At 35.5% G+C, this 18,285-nt stretch overlaps 1 protein-coding gene across 4 annotated transcripts in view; it reads right to left on the bottom strand.

Moving 5' to 3' along the window:
• Positions 1–18,285, bottom strand: part of LOC131688162 (syntaxin-16) — a 515,695-nt gene that overhangs the window by 55,703 nt on the left and 441,707 nt on the right. For 3 of the 4 annotated variants that reach the window (XM_058972354.1, XM_058972541.1, XM_058972411.1), the window contains one exon: positions 9,139–9,220. The exons of the other annotated variant lie outside the window; for it this stretch is intronic. In XM_058972354.1, the coding sequence (XP_058828337.1) occupies positions 9,139–9,220 (82 nt within the window). The remainder of the gene's footprint in view (positions 1–9,138; positions 9,221–18,285) is intronic. 4 annotated transcript variants of the gene reach the window in all.

Raw genomic sequence — 18,285 nt, 5'->3', positions numbered from 1 at the left:
TGTGTTTTGACAAAATCGCCCATATCTCAGAAAATAAACAACACATCGAAAATCAAAAATAATAGTGTCAAATGGCAACGTTTTGAAACTAATTTCATTAAGATCGGCTCAGCCATTGCTGAGATAATTACATGACATTTTGTACATACATACATACACACATACACACACACATACACATACAGACATTGTCTCAATTTGTCGAGCTGAGTCGATTGGTATATAAGACTCGGCCCTCCGGGCCTCGGAAAAAGTTTTCAAAGTTTGGGCGAATCCTATACATTTCTTTTGTAAGAAATGTAAAAAGTTTAAAAAATATGAAAGCCCCAGGTTATGATGGAATTTTCAACATTCTTCTTAAAAACCTTCCCGAAATCACCATGAGATGCTTGGTCAAAATATTCAACAAATGTTTTGAATTAGCATACTTTCCTGAAAGATGGAAAAATGCCAGGATTATTCCTATTTTGAAGCCAGATAAAAACCCAGCAGAAGCATCTAGCTATCGACCAATTAGCTTACTCTCTTCTATTAGGAAATTATTTGAAAAAATCATCCTAACTAGAATGATGTCACATATCAATGAGAATTCTATTTTTCTTCCTGAGCAGTTTGAATTTCGTATTGGACATTCAACTACTCATCAACTTGTGAGAGTAACTAACATGATAAAGGCAAATATCTCAGAGGGCTATTCCACTGGAGTTGCTCTTCTAGACATCGAAAAAGTTTTCGACAGTGTTTGGCACAAAGGTTTAATTGCCAAAATGTGGGATTTCAATTTTCCAATTTACATAATAAAGATAATTAAAAATTATCTTACTAACCGTACCCTACAGGTTTCTTACCAGAATTGTAAATCTAATAAGCTACCTATTCTGCTTATAGGAGACATTGGGGGTCGATAGGTCAATTAGGAGGTATTGGAGGCTGTGGCGGTGATCACCATACTGTTGGAAATATGTGATGACATTATCACAGTTACTCGATGGTGGAGTGGTTAACGTACCCAACTAGAGACTGGGAGATCGCAGGTTCGATTCCTGCTTGAGGACATATCTTTTCTCAGTGTTTCCAATAAAATGGTAAATTTTCACCGTTTCTCCATTCTCACCGTTCCGGTCATTATTTCTCTGTCTGTTTTCCAGTGAACACGTTCATAAAAAAGTTTTCAAAGTTTGAGCGAATTCTATACATTTCTTTTGTAAAAAATGTAAAAACCTTGAAAAAAGGAAAAAAAACAAAGACTCACGTCAAAACAAGGGATATGCTTTATATCGTTATTTCCAAGGCTTCACTGAAAAGCTGAGAAAATTTTCTTTCGATGTATGTACACATATCTTTTAGTTAAGTGTTCTAACTGACTATTTACAAGTAAAATGACTCAAATATAGCGTTTTTTGGAGAGTTTAGTAATTAATCTAATTATTATTCAACTAAATTCTATTGTTCATTTGGCGCCCCTTAACATTCTCTATAACATGTTACTTGACACTTTATCCCTATCGCTTTTCATTTCGCTGTAATTTAATAGTTAACACAGCATGACCTCACCACAAATGTAGTAGGTTCGAAATAGTTGCTTTTGCACGAGGTGATAAAAATGATTTTGCTTCGAATATAAAAGAGATAATTGAATGGAGTCAAAGAAAGAATTGTAGAACTTGTTGAGATGCAATAATTCCATGATAATAATGGTGATGTTTTTATTTAATTTTTTAATAAAATAACGTAAATGGTAACATTAATTTTAAACTAATTAACTTCTAACAGAATACTAAATGCACTAAACTGAAAGGTATTAATACATTTTTTCTGCAAAATTTTTCTGGCTTTCTTATAAGAATAAGAAAAGGTACAATAAGTGCCATACTTTTTCAATAAGAGTTAGTATTAGTGAAAATGAGATAAAAATATCAAAGTTCAGCAACTCATACACATGAAAACAAGAAAAGATAAGTGTATCATGTCAAAGAACAAATTATGTATCTCTTCAAGACTAACAATCTGAATTATTAAAATGGTGATGCAAAAATATTAAGATTTTCGCGAAATGAACGAAAAATCGATCAAAATTGTTGAATTAAAAAAAAATACTGTGAAAAGGTTGCTTCACCTCATTTACTGAAACATGTGAGGACATTATTCAATGGATCTAAAAGGTTTGAAATAAAAAGTATGCTTTTTGAGTTAGAGCTATTTTAAGACAACTAAGTTTTTTTCCAAATGTAACAATCAACCATCTCTCGAGAGACTCGATATATATATATATATATATATATATATATATATATATATATATATATATATATATATATATATATATATATATATATATATATATATATATATATATATATATATATATATATATATATATATATATATATATATATATATATATATATATATAAATTCCGTTCCAAATCAAGAAAAAATGACACTATCCAAATTTGAGCGAAATCGGTTAACCCTAACCCCTCCCACAAAGAGCTGGAAGTTTGTATGGGATTTTTGGCCGAAATGTATGGGGATGTATGTATGGAAACACTCGCAGTTCACAAAATCGCCGCTAGAGGTCGCTATAGTTATCCGAACACTGACCTAGGAAGGAGTTAAGCTTTTGAAGATGTGCCGAACAAGTTTGTCGAAGACTGCAAGACAATCCGAGCACCCGTTGAATAGTTATTAACATTTAAAGTTGGATACTCCTGCTTCACATTCTAAAAGGGCGTACTCCACTTGTTTCATATACGTGAACCACGTGTAAGGCAAGAGCAAGATCAGGGAAAACTCACATATCTCAGAAACGATAAGAGATAGACAATTTTGATGTTCTACAAAGATGGAGAGGAATAGATGCACTTTCAGTTTTCGCCTAAAATAAGAGAAACGAAAGCAATGAAATTGAAAGACGGATAAGTATTCTAGAGCGAATCAGTTATAAGCTTAGAAGGGAAAACTAGAACTAGGCAGGCTTATATAGACATGATCGAAAGGAAATTTGAAGAATTCTTTACCTTCTGCTAAGTAGGAGTTGAGCGTCACGGCTTGATGCTAGCAGAAAGGGAGAAGAATGATCGCATGGTCGTTCTAGGCGAGGATTTGTGAAGAATTTTTTGCCGGCGTCGGCGGTAAAACAAGATGACGAGTTATGTTCTACCATAGACCATGCGGTACACTTGGGTGCAACGCCCAACTCCTACTTAGCAGAAGGCAAAGAATTCTACGTATTTCCTTTCGATCATGTCCATATGAGCCTGCCTTGTCCTAGTTTTCCGTTCTAAGTTTATAACTGATTCGCTCTAGAATACCTATCCGTCTTTCAATTTCATTGCTTTCGTTTCTCTTAATCTCAAATTTGCCGAAAATAACCAACAAAATTGATACAGTAGAACCTTGCGGCAATTAAAACATAGTAACATAGGAAGTTGTAGAGTACTAAAAAAAATTCTTGTCTCATTTGAAGAATATAAAATCTGCCCTCATGGTGGCGTCAGTGAGCAAGACTAATTTAAGGTAGTACGCCTAATTGGACATTGGTATAAGGTAGTGCAATGTGATGTTCTACGAAGTTGAAGAGCACTGAACAGACTCGTTTGATTAACTTTAGAGTTAGACCGCGTGGTGACGATAGTGGCATAACATTCGTTTGTTACCACCCCAAGCTACCAAAAGTTCGGAACACTTTATATTCAAAAAATTAAAAAAGCGCATGTCGCTGCCAAATTTCCTGTAGGCAAAGACAGCCGACACCATATCTGGCGAAGTTCGCTTCCTTCGCGATTTTTTATCGCATTCACCATCTGCACTTGTACTAATTTCTGGGTCAAAAAATGCCATACCAACTTGTACCTCGGACAGGTATCAGAAATAAGTACTTAGTTTTTGCGCTGCTGCGCGGTAAACATTAACATCTTTTTCAGGGGTGGCAGACATGTAAATCAAAATTTTTGCATCAGATGAAGATCGTTTCTAGCAGCAGATAAGGCATCGGTTGCTGTAAACCATGACATGACATAAGCCCGTAGTATGAAAATACACATACGGTTTTCCGGATAAGCTAACATGATTTATCAAAGCGACGACGGATCGGGGGATGTGCGTTGTTCGAGTATTGGGGACACTCTCGAGTCCCTTTGAATCTCGAAGAGGGTTACGGCAAGGTCTGGTCTATCGTGTCTGCTGTTGAACGGTGCGTTGGAAGGTGTAATAAGAAGAGCGGGGATAGACACGAGTGGCACGATCTTCAGGAAGTCCGTCCAGCTTCTTGGCTTCTCCGACGACATTGACATAATGGCATGGAACTTTGAGGCGATGTCGGAAACGTACATCAGACTGAAGGCTGAAGCCAGCAGGATTGGACTTGCCATCAACGTTTCGAAGACAAAATACATGAGAGGAAGAGGTTCTACAGACGACAATGTGAACCTCCCAAAACTGACGATCTCAAATTTCTCATCACCGAGAATTGCGACCCATGTGCTTCGCATATATTTTTGGTAATTTGGACCAATGTGCTTGAAACCGAGTAAATATGGAAACCGAAGGATCAGATGATGAAAATATAGGAGCCCATGCCGCTGTCATCAGCAGTTCTGTCCAATGGTGTCTAAATGGGAGCCACAGTAGCTCGCGCCCAAGCTTCTTTTCAAGGCGAACGCACACACCTTACTTCAATGCGGTATTCGTTGCGGCAGTATCAAACCCCATTGCAGAACTTTGATGATCCAGTTACCATTTCTGCAATAGATTGTAAATTGCATTTACTTCAAGTTCTCCGGTTTTTTTTAATTCTCAAAGGCGGGGGGTCTCACATTGTGGCAAATGTAAAATTAAGCTCAGATGCCAAATTTCACATTATTTGGACAATTTTAGACTCCCGCCCACGTCGCTTAAATTTTGTTTAAATTGGTGCTATGGGAAAAAATTTGGAGGAAAGATATATTAAATGCTATAACTTTTGAAGTGGCACTCAGAAAATTACGATTTGTACCTCATTTTAAAGAAAATAACCTTAGTATTTGAATTGTGATATTTTTGTTTCTAGAAAAATGTGGGAAAGTGGGGAAGTCATTTTGGCCCCAAAATCCCCTATTTTTAACAATTTTTCTGTTCCGTGATGCAAATCATACATATTTTGCAGTTTTTCTAATGTGAAAAAATCTCAGAAATCTAACGGAACCCTTTTGACCTTTGTCCGAATACGAGAAGTTGGGGTTATAGGGCCTTATGTCATTTATATAAAATTTTATCATTTTCTCGTGCATATATCTCTATTATTCTTCAATCAATTTTCCTAAAATGTAACTTGTTGAACGTGGAAAATTCTGAACAATAAAACAAAAATAGAAACGTTAGAGGTAAAATTCAGAAACATCAAACTTTTTGATAATAACTCTACAAATCTAATTTTTTTCATTAATTTTCCTAATAGCTTAACTTCTCTTATTTTTCCAGGAATGAAACTTTTCTCATGTGATCCCTAAGCGTATTTTATACTAAAAGTAGTAAATTAAATAAGAATTTGAATGACAAAAGGCCTTATAACCCCAACTTCTCCTATTAAGACAAAGGTCAAAAAGGCTCCAATCGATTTCTGAGATTTTTCACATTAAAAAACTACAAAATATGTATGATTTGCATCACGGAGCAGAAAATCATTAAAAATTGGGGGTTTTGGGGCCAAAATGACCCAGTACCCCAGTTTTCCGTATTTTCTAGAAACAAAAATATCTCCATTCAGATTATTTTCTTTTTAAAGAGGTATAAATTGTAATTTTTTGATTGCTACTTCAAAAGTTATAGCATTTAATATATTTTTCCTCCATATTTTCCCATAGCACCAACGTGGGCGGCCAGAGTTGTCCAAATGATGTGAAATTTGGCATCTGATCTTACTTTGACATTTGTCACAATATGAGAGGGGGAGGCCTTCGAGAATTCAACAAAAAATTGTTTTGCAATGCCCCAACCAGCACCTAGATTGATGGCACCTGTTGGTATAATTTGAGTCATAAGGTTATTTCGATTAGCACAGGTTTAAGTATGCTTCACACCGATTGCTGAAGTATATAGTGGAAACAGTTCATGAGATTTGTGATTTTTACGTAACATGACTATTATTTCAAAATTTCCATAAGTTAGTTTAGCTACAACAGCAGATTATTGAAATTTATTGAAACTATTGAAAATGACAATTGAAGAATAATGAGAATTAAAAAGAATAGAATGAAAAAATGAATAAGTTGAGTGAGATTAATGAGATTAATGAGATGAATGAAATGAATAAGATAAATAAAATAAATAAACTAAAAAATTAATAAATTTAATTAAATGAATAAAATGTATAAATTAGATAAAATAAAACTCATCGAGTCTCATATGAAAAGGTTCCTTAATTTGGATTTATTCATTTCATTTAATTTTTCATTTTATATACTTTATATATTTTATATTTTATATATATTTTATTTTATTTTGTTTATTTCATTTATTTTATTTATTTGTTTCATTTTATTTATTTTATTTTATTCATTTTATTATTTTATTCTTCATTTGTCATTTTCAATAGTTTCAATAATATTTTATTAATCTTCCGTTGTATCATGAAAGATAATTCTTTTTCATTTATATAAGGTTCGAAGTAACGTTGAGCAAAACTGGCGATGACAATATATTTTTGCATTTCAAAAATTCCATTTTTCAGTTATTAGTATATCTTTTCCATAATAACGCTAGAGTTTTGATGTGTTAGTAAGAATTGTTTATTTTCAAAAATAATAAAAATCATCTAAAGAACATGTTTGCAAACAAATAAATATTAATAACTTGCTTTATAAATTTGACCTTTGGTAATATGATTAGATGACTCATAGTAAACAGTATAAAAGATATAGTTTCGCACTCACCATAAGATTTAACACAAAACTTTAGAGTGGGCTCTCGTTCTCAATTGGGAAGACATTGTTAGATAAACGATAGAATTGGCGAGTCTTTATCCAGAAGGATTCAGGGTCTTTAATGGGTATGTAAACAAACAAGCAAATTGCATGGTAAAAAGTGACTGTGATGCGGTTTGTACCTGAATGGTATGCGGGGCTGAGCTGCCTTCATAAATGATTTTGGAGACAACATCAACATCATCTTCGAGCAATATTGAGTTATTGTCGAGAGCTGGTTGCTTCCCAATGTTCAAGCTATATTTCTCCTTAGTGTAGAAAAATTTACGTAAAAACTATTTTTTCTCCATTAAGGAAAAAAATGTTGAAAAACCATCTTTGCACGTGAAGAGCACAAAACCTATAACTAAATTAGTTGTGGAATTTGCATTTCGACTTCGTGTCATTAAAATCCGACACTATCTTGGTGACAGGACTAAGCTAGCGCCGATTTGACGCTAGGTCCGTAAAACAAAAACACTATTTGTGTTTTGAGCAAACCCCTAGTTCTGCGTGATGTCCCACTTTTTTCTGCACTAAAAAGAAATATAGCATAGTGCATATCACATTGCACAGTAAAGTAGGAACGAAAATTTGCGATACGAAACCTCTAGCGCTTTTAGTTACAATGTTCAGCAAAGTATCTTGGTTTTATCTGCGCCTTATTTTAATGATATAGATTAGTTTGGAGTTTCACCGCATAGGTGGCGCTGCGATGTAAACTTTTTCATTCGCATGGTGTCTTCGGCAAAGTTTTGGAACGTTCAAAACTACCACAAGTTGTCCAAGATAGTTAAGATCTATGTTTTAAGTGACAAAGTTATAGCGATTATTATAGAATTTGACTGAAACTCACGTTTTTTGTAATATTTGCTTCATTTTCGTTAAATTTATCGCTCACAATATTACGATTCTAACAAAACTAATGTTTTGCGTCTATTATAGAAGACCTTCAGATTTTAAGCACATTTTTAGTAAAATAAGACCAACAATATCGAAAAAAATCATGATTTTAAAAATCAGTTTTCTCAAAAAGTTAAAAGTTTTGGCAACGTTCCTTAATCTACCATATTTGCCCTATTAAATGTCACAATACGCCGGATACATATTTTGAAATATTTGTGATAGCTTGATTTGAAATTTTGATGATTAACCGCCCAGAAATCGTGTTAATGCCTCCCCAAACGAGCAGCCGCTGATACTCAAAGACTGATTCGCTGGAGTATCTGAACGTGGTACGCCCAGTGAATTCGCATGGCTGTCGGAAGGTTAAACAACTATCTGAAAGAAATATATTCAAATACGCTACATCAGTGGATCGAAACTAGTAAGACAACACTTCTAGCGTTTTGGGAAACATGTTTTAGTCAAGCAGGTTCAGCGTCATATTCAGGTGATGTAAAATTAACAATCCCAGTTTTTTCAGAGTAGAAAAACGTAGATTTTTGCAAGTCGGAGTAGTACCTTCAAATGGTTTCGCTCACTACCGCCACCATGCGGGGAAATTCTGAACATTTTGGGCGAAAACTGAAAGTGCATCTATTCCTCTCCAACTTTGTAGAACATCAAAATTGTCTATCTCTTATCGTTTCTGAGATATGTGAGTTTTCCCTGATCTTGTTCTTGCCTTACACGTGGTTCACATATATGAAACAAGTGGAGTACGCCCTTTTCGAATGTGAAGCAGGAGTATCCAACTTTAAATGTTAATAACTATTCAACAATCCGACATGTCTTGCAGTCTTCGACAAACTTGTTCGGCACATCTTCAAAAGCTTAACTCCTTCCTAGGTCAGTGTTCGGATAACTATAGCGACCTCTAGCGGCGATTTTGTGAACTGCGAGTGTTTCCCCATACATTTTGGTCAAAAATCCCATACAAATTTCAAGCTATTTGGGGGAGGGGTTAGGGTTAACCGATATCGCTCAAATTTGGACAGTGTCATTTTTTCTTGCTTTGGAACGACCCTAGGGGGCGTAGATTAGTGATTTCAAAAATGGTCGTTTTATTGTCACCCTAATATATATATATATATATATATATATATATATATATATATATATATATATATATATATATATATATATATATATATATATATATATATATATATATATATATATATATATATATATATATATATATATATATATATATATATATATATATATATATATATATATATATAAAACCTACTTCTGGACGACGAACTCATCGATTTTATGTGACCGTGGCAATTTGAAATTAATTTTGAAATTTCTTTACCACATTCATGTACCTGAAAAAATAAAGACAAATTATTGATTATGTAAATGACGGACGTAGAAAACAGGCGTTCATTTAAATAGGTTATGTTTACATTTCTCCAAATGTATAGTAGCTTTCTACCTGCTGCAATGTGTTTCTATTCTAAGTCTCCCAAATCAATAACGGATCAGATAAAATATTCAAACTAGATTTGTCGTGTTGTATCAATTTTCTGCCTAATGTTCACACAAGTACTTACTTTACTTGTTCGAACAGAAGTCTGTTGTTTACTTCCAACTGCAACATTTCTGGTTGTAGTCGACGCTGAACAATCTTTTTGAAGTGCGTTGTTTTTAGCGCCACAGTTAATGCACAACTTATTTCATCGGAATATTAGTCGATACTGTACGGGAAAATATGCTTTTGCATATAAAATATTTAAAATAATCCATAAAGAATTGTAAAACGATCCATAAAAAAGTTGTCCATGTTCCATACAACAAAACTGAAAACCCATAAAACAGTGTGAATGATCCATAAAAATGGGAGATTTGATCCATAGATTATGTAAAATTGAACCATAAAATGGTCGCATGAGAGCACTAAAATAGTAATAAAAGAGCAATTAAAATTAACCAATGCCCCATAAAAGTATTAGAAATGTTCCATAAAATGTTACATTTTGCACCAAAGATTAACTGACATTGATCCATAGAATATTAACGATGTACATTAAAACACGCCCATATGTTCCATAATATCGACTAAAATGTTCCACGGTATTACAAAATGGAGCAATAAAATGTTAGAAAAAGTTCCATAAATTTGATGAAAATGTTTGCTAAATAATTTTTCTTGGTCCATAGAAAATGTAGAAATGAATATTAGAAATGTTATGTATTAATTCATATATCGAACGTTAAATTATGGTTCATGGATATTTACAAAACGATCCATAAGAAGAAAAAATGTAAAACGATCCATTAATATGTGCTTATGCACCAGAAAAATTAAATTTAATGAATTCATGCGAAATTTTTGCTATTCGAACTAATAATAAAGTATATTACATTTGGTTGAAATTCCAAACTACAACAAACAATGCATACATTATAGCTAGAAAACTTAAGCTTCCGTATCCCACTAGTCAGTTAACTGACCTTCGCTAACCTGAAATCATTGTGGCAATTATTTTAACCTAAATAAACCGAATCCGAGAGCGGAAATGTAAAATTATTAACCAAAGTATGGTAAACTGAAAAAATAAGTTGTGCTAAATAATACTCATAACAAAGTGTTTTAACAAGTGAGCTTATACTGGGAGCTAGTGTGTTTACTTAAACATAGGGGCTATAGCTAGTTAAAAGCCGACTGAGCGGCAGCGAAGTCAGACAGTGCACTAGAAAGCGATGTGGCGTAGCCACATTAGTCAGTGTTCGTGTATAAAGTGTCCGTTTTCGCTTCAGATAGTTGATATTTGCGACTCATGCCTGCCTGTATCAGTGGTCTAATAACTCTCAGCGAGCTAATGTCATAGATACCCTGCCCTTTAAAGAGTTGCCACAATGTATTCAAGTTAGCGAAGGTCAGTTACCTGACTAGTGGGATATGGAGGCTTAAGTTTTCTAACTATAATATATGCATTGTTTGTTGTAGTTTGGAATTTCAACCAGATGTAATATGCATTATTATTAGTTCGAAAAGCAAAAATTTCGCATGAATTCATTAAATTTACATCGTTTTACATTTTCTTTTTCTTATGGATCGTTTTATAAATATCCATGAACCATAATTTAACGTTCGATATATGAATCAATACATAGCGTTTCTAATGTTCATTTTTACATGTTCTATGAACCAAGAAAAATTATTTAGCAAACATTTTCATCAAATTTATGGAACTTTTTCTAACATTTTATTGCACCATTTTGTAATACCGTGGAACATTTTAGTCGATATTATGGAATATATCGACGTGTTTTAATGTACATTGTAAATATTCTATAGATCAATGTCAGTTAATTTATGGCGTAAAACGTAACATTTTATGGAACATTTCCAATACTTTTATGGGGCATTGGTTGATTGTAATTGCTCTTTTAATACTATTTAGTGCTCTTTTGCGACCATTTTATGGTTCAATTTTACATAATCTATGGATCAAATCGCCCTTTTATGGATCATTCACATTGTTTTATGGATTTTCAGTTTTGTTTTATGGAACATGGACAACTTTTTTATGGATCGTTTTACAATTCTTTATGGATTATTTTAAATATTTTATATGCAAAAGTATATCTTCCCTCACAAATCCTTATTTCATACTTAGTTGTTTCATCAGAAACCGACACTAACTTATTGTCGGAATAGATTAGCGCCGGCTTGACGCAAATCCCTTAAAACTAAAACACACTTTGTGTTTCAATCGAACGTGATGTCCCGTTCGAGCAGAAGTTCTGTTTATGCCGATGAGACACAGTGAAGCCGAAACTTGTCTTGGCTTAGCAGGCCTATGCGAAAGCACTATGCTATATTTCACCCTAAGGAGAAAAATTTGGTAAAACCAAAATTTCTCACCAGGGTGAAAATTTGTTGGTAAAATCAGTCTTTGTACAGGAGGATTTGTGCATGGTGGTGAAGTGTAATGGCTTTGCTCTTTCGAGCAGAAATGTCATTTAATCATGTTGTTTGCAGGCATGGGAAAATTCACTCATTTGTTTGATTCCATCTGATAGGCATTCATCCTTGGCTCAGCCGCACACAATCAGCTTAGTGAGCATGGAGCAACGAACCATGGGAGAATGCGATGAATCCTCTCTCCACCACCATGTATGTGCAATCCGAACGTTCAGCGAACGCACTATTTGAGTGAGTGGTTAAAAAATACTAGTAACGAACCGAACGTCAGCAAACAGGCAGGAATTCAATTCTAGAAGAAACAAATTTCGCTCACTCATAGAATGCATTCGTTGACTCATTCAGAGGGTTCCTTGCATGTAATTCCAATAATAAGCATGAGGCGCTGTATATATGGTTTACGTAGAGCTGTAGGAATTAGATTTTTCTTTAAACTTCTTGTTCGGCTTGGAAGCCTTTTGGTGATTATAAGCCGGATAATTACATGAAAATATAGCACAGTTACACATATATTCTATAATAATCGTTGCTTCACAGGTGAGGACTCGACGTCGGTTTTGGGAATGATTTGAGATAGTAGCGTCGCATTCGGAAAGCGATATAAATTGTGAAATTTAAAATTAACTCTTTTGGAAGGCTAACGCGATGTTTATAAATAAATTCATTATACCGCTGCAGAGCGCAATTTCCTCTCCCTTCGTAGTAGCAATCGCACAAGTGTTTATTATAGTATATTAAGAGTAATTAACGAAATTATAGTTTGTTTGCAGCTATTGTAAAGATTATATTGATTTGTATTCAGAGCTACACTAAATAGTTTTAAGTGTTGAATACGTTGTACATAAAAACGTATTGACTCCAAGAATACGTATGTTGAACAATTTTTTTCATAACTAGCTCATCGGGATAATGCCGGATATCAATTTATTTTCAAGCCCTTTTAATTTTCTTTGTTTTTGGAACGAACTTGACGAGTGGGTTTTAAAATAACCTTTTTAACGTTGTTTTGGGATACAATAAATATAGTGACATCCGTGTAGTATTTTTTTCCAAAACTTTCATTTGCTGGACAGACTCAGCGAGACATAGTGCAATTAGAACCGCTGGCCGAATCAGAAACGAACTGTTTTTCAGTCTTGGTAATATTACAAAACGAGCATTTTCATGGTTGTCAAAAATTTGACGTTTCGTGTTGTGCTTTATCGGAAATGCTAAATCTGGTAAATGCATAGCTAGTTTTTTATTTTCAGCAACAATTAATAGAGGCGAGTGCATTATCATGTTGAGATTCTACTAGATAATATTTATTGTAAATTTTAAAATATGGAAGAAAAACATTTCATTTCGTAATTGAAAATTCAGTTTTTGCACGGAAATATATGATCCCTTACACAATATAATAATAAATCGAAAATAATCGAATCGCAAGCTTTTTGACTTATTAAATTGTCCAAAGTCGTATCAGATAGATATTACTAATTAAATAATCATTAAATCAGTACAGCGTTTAGTAGTTTCCGGCATCTACTCTAAACCCTGCTCAAAAAATATGGTGGGGGCAAAAAGAATTTTCTCAGCAGATGGTATTTTTATTTTTATCTATTGTTGGCAACTAGCCGCTAAACCCGTATCGAAAATATAATTTCGAAAGATATTCGCCCTCTAGGATTTTAATATGGCATCATTCGACTTTCTGCTTAAACTCTTTAATCGCGTATAAACACTTTATATGGGGTTGGCTCGATCGGTAGTTGCCGAAAAAGATGCTTTCATTCCCATCTAGAATTTGAGCTGGTTTGAGGTTTCTGTCAGAATTTCGGATCAAATAAAACAAACGATCACGGCTCATTATCGGTTGTTTCATTTAAAACCGGTTGTGGTTAGTTTGACTCGGATTAAATAGTACTTACAGGATTTACTTTGGGATGATTTTAGATGTTTTGATGCATTTATTTTTTAAAATTTACCCTTTGGTCGTTATAACGCCTCGTACACCATTTTTGGATGTTATAACCTTGAATTTCATGTGCGTCATTATATACAAAGAAATATTGTGGTTGCAACTGAAAACTGGAAAATCCAACCAGCCACAATCGTATTTTCTCTGGTTTTGAACAATGGAATCACGTCGGAAGTAGTGCGAATTTTTCATATAATGATACACACTACACCCGACGTCGTGAATTAGCATTGAACAAGAGAAAAGTTGTCGCTGGTTACATTTTCCAGTTTGTAACTGTAACGATAATATTTAAACTGTACAAAAGACAGAGAGATTAATAAATACACAAATGGTAAAAATACTCCAACAAGATACAGAAGAAATAAAGTCAGTAACTGGTAACTCGCGCTAGCCGTTTAACGATAAGCTTGCGCATCCTTCCTCTTGAGCTATTTTACCTTTGCACTTTTAACCATAAATCTTTCCATGTATTACCTCTACAGGAGAGAGCTGGCAACACTAGTGGTATTAGAAAGTCGGAATCTTTTAGTGTTGTGAAAAAATCATTATTGTTGGATATAGCTTGAGTGTTTAATCACGAAAAATATTTGAAAGAGTGTTCTAAGTGGTGTATTTAAGGCTTAAAGTGGAGAACACGAGTGAAACAAATCCTCGTTGAAAAAGATAAGTGATTTGTGTTGAGGATTTTTTTTTCAGAAGCCATATTAAATAATCAATGACTTATGGGCCATAGAGGGTTGGCATATCCATATTAAATAGGGTTCCCAATAATAATTTCAGTAGATTCCTAATACATGGTACTGTTAGTTCAAATTCATCCCGCATTAGAAATATCCATTTCCATCATTAGTTCACCACAATATGAAGAAGATTTAGCTGTGAATCGTCGTAATTTTCGTAAAACTGATTTAGCAGCACTACGTCGCACCCTATCGCTGATTGACTGGAGTGTATTACTTGATCAAGTTGATGTAAATGCTGCCGTCGATCACTATAACCGATTACTCATTGACTGTGTTGAAAAATCCGTGCCAGAATATCAACCTCCCAAGAAGCCTCCATGGTCTAACGCCATGCTTCGGAATCTGAAAAGCACCCGTGCCAAAGCCCTACGTGCGTACACAAATCGTCGATGCCCTATTCTCAAGCGCTTTTTCGCACTCGCCAGCAATGAGTACCGCTGTTACAATAAATTGTTGTACAAAGGATATGGAAGGATATGGGCTTTTGTTAAAACGAAGAGAAAGGAAACGGGTCTTCCGTCTAGGATGGTCTACAATGGCGAAGTAGCGACTACAACGGCGGAAAAATGCTCCCTATTTGCCAGCTACTTTTCAAGTGTCTTCACGACTGATGTGCCATCTGCCATCGAGCTGGAAAACGCGACCCGTGATGTTCCCATTGGTGCAGTGGATATGGATGTGTTCACTATTTCAGTGCAATCGGTTCTCTCTGCTATACGGAAAACAAAATCGTCTTATGCTCCAGGACAAAGTGCTATGCCGTCTGCTGTTCTGAAAAAATGTTCCGATATCTTAGCGATCCTACTGACGCGCCTTTTCAATGTGTCGCTTCAGCAGCAAAAATATCCCGATGATTGGAAGTTTTCAGTTATGTTTCCGGTTCACAAGAAAAATGACAAAAGCAACATCGTGAACTACCGGGGAATCACTTCGCTGAGAGTTGAGTCGAAAATCTTCGAAGCGCTTATCAACGAGGTGCTGTTTTTTGCTAGTAAACATTACATAAGCCCTTGTCAGCACGGATTCTTCCCTGGTCGATCGGTTGAGACGAATTTAGTTAGCTTCACATCGTTTTGCATTGAAAACATACCCAGGAAACTCCAGGTGGACACGGTCTACACAGATCTTAAGGCCGCTTTCGACACAGTTAACCATGAGATACTGCTTGCAAAGCTTGATAAACTAGGATGTACCTCGAGTTTCTGCCACTGGCTTCGATCCTACCATGTTCACCGCGAGTGCGTCGTGCAAATTGGTGACAACGTGTCTGAATCTTTTTGTAATAATTCCAGAGTTCCCCAAGGTAGTACACTAGGTCCATTACTATTTTCATTATTCGTGAATGATGCGGTCTTTGTTCTAATGCGTGGAGGGAAACTATTTTTCGCCGATGACTTGAAGATATTTCTTGTGATAAGGAATGAAGCCGATTGTCGTGAGTTACAGTGTCTCATTGATACATTTTACAATTGGTGTCAAAGAAACATGTTGATCCTTTGTGTTACGAAATGTTTTGTCATCAGTTTTTATCGTACAAGAGACATGCTTAATTTTAACTACAACATTGCCGGAACTCAGCTGCAACGCGTTGACCACGTAAAAGATCTAGGTGTTATTCTCGATGAAAGGCTAACTTATACCAATCACCGAGTCAGCGACCATCGACAAAGCAAATCGACTTCTAGGTTTTATGTTCAAAATTTCTAGGGAATTCCGGGATCCTCTGTGTTTCAAGGCTTTATATTGTTCACTGGTGCGCTCGCAGTTAGAATTTGCAAACATCGTCTGGTGCCCTTATCATGCAACGTGGAGTGAAAGGATTGAAGCTGTCCAGCGCAAATTTATACGATATGCTTTACGTCAATTGCCTTGGAATGATCCGTTGAACCTGCCACCATATGAGAACCGTTGCAGACTATTAGGACTACATACTTTGCAAGAACGTAGACATACTTCGCAGGCCATTTTCATTTCAAAGCTTCTGTTGGCTGAGTATGATGTTCCCGATCTCCTTGGACAAATCAACCTCTACGCCCCAACCCGTGTTCTTCGCCCTCGGACATTACCACACATCGAAATGCGAAACACCAACTACGCTGCTAATAGTCCGATTTTAGCGATGGTTCGTCGCTTCAACGAGCTTGCCGAGCACTTCGACCTTAATTATAATTCATCACAATTTCGTCACCGTTTGCTGTTACATTAGGTTAATTATTTTTAGTTTAGTTCATTAAGACTTAGTGTCAGATGAACACAAATTTTAAATACAAATACAAATACAAATTCGTATGGCACCCGTCTGATTGGAACGAATTATTTTGCCATTTCGGTGGTACAACTAATTGTGTGGTGTCAGTGTGTTACAACCACATACAACAAACAGCTTGAATTGGTGATTTTAAGGTGGCTGGGTTTTAGAACGGGCACCCCTCGATAGGCTTAACGATGTTTGAGACAAACATGCCAGGTAATATTTTGTGAAATCTTTGCGCAGCCTATGTAAAGGTCTGTGTTGGGGAGAACGTACAAATTTATCTCAAAACATGGCTGCGACCATGATTTTAGTTTCAGCACGAGACAAAAATTGATCGTGATGTTAAAAATTGAGAAATCCGTGTTAGTCTGTGCAGTATAACAGAAAACTGTGGAAATCTGAAATTTTGGAAATTTGTGCAGCATATTGAAAATCTGTGAAACACAGAAAAATATGTGCACCTGGCATCCCTGATTGGAATTGTGATAAGTTGTTTTCAAAACGAGTATACTGTGGGGAAAATACGTGGAAGAGAGAGCGCTTGACTTGTATGTGGTGTGAAAGAGTATGATTCTTGATTGTACAGTTTTTCGTCTCCTTCATTCGTGTTTCGGCTGTTTCTTGGTTTTCGATTCAGATTAAATCTGCTTTTGTGCTGATGTTCGTACGCGTTCGCACCCATACTCGTTTGATACATGTTGGTGTAGGATGCCTTCGCTTAATTGTATTCAGGTCGACGTGATGAACAGAAGAACACGGTCTCGTACATTTTGCATACAACCTTTTACATGAAATGGCGTCGGTTCGTGTAGTCAGGGTGTGGTGTATAATAATTAATAATACCTGTGAGACCTGCAAATAGAGGCATGTATTCGCTTTCTCTTCCATTATTAAGTCAGTCGCTTTTTTGTTTGCTCCAACTTTTTGCATGATATGCTGCCCGACATCGTGATTTTTCGTTGTGTACCTGAAGGATTTGGGAGGGTTTGATAATAACGCTGTAGAGGATGATAGTGAGGGTAAACGGAGAGTGGTTCTCATTTGTAGTGGCGTTTTCAGGAATCGTGGCGAGTGAGCACTTAAGAGTACCGTGCGTGGTAGAACTCGTTCTCTGCTGTGTGCGGATGTTACTATTCTTCCATACATTTTGTGTACGCTCATTCATATTATGCCTGTGCCAGACAAGTGTGGATGCGCTTGATGTGTGTGTGATAATAATCTCACATCAACATTATTGGTCCGTTTACAGTGCTAACCCAGCAGTGGGGATGGGAGCAGGGATGCCATTATGCCAGATTTATCTGGCACAGCCAGAGGTTTTGGCAGCTTCCAGACAAAAAGACAAATCTCTCATTCCGCCAGATTTTTAAGTTTTGGAAGCGGCTACATACACATGTTGGAAATTTGGGTAAAAATGTCCAAAATTTTACAAAAATCGATTGATGCACATTCTACGAAAACTATAATATATGCCAAATTTCGATGACTATGAGATCGCT

This window comes from Topomyia yanbarensis, chromosome 1, assembly GCF_030247195.1.
Source record: "Topomyia yanbarensis strain Yona2022 chromosome 1, ASM3024719v1, whole genome shotgun sequence".
Taxonomy (NCBI): Eukaryota; Metazoa; Arthropoda; class Insecta; order Diptera; family Culicidae; genus Topomyia; species Topomyia yanbarensis.
This window is presented reverse-complemented; position numbering and strand designations above follow the sequence as displayed.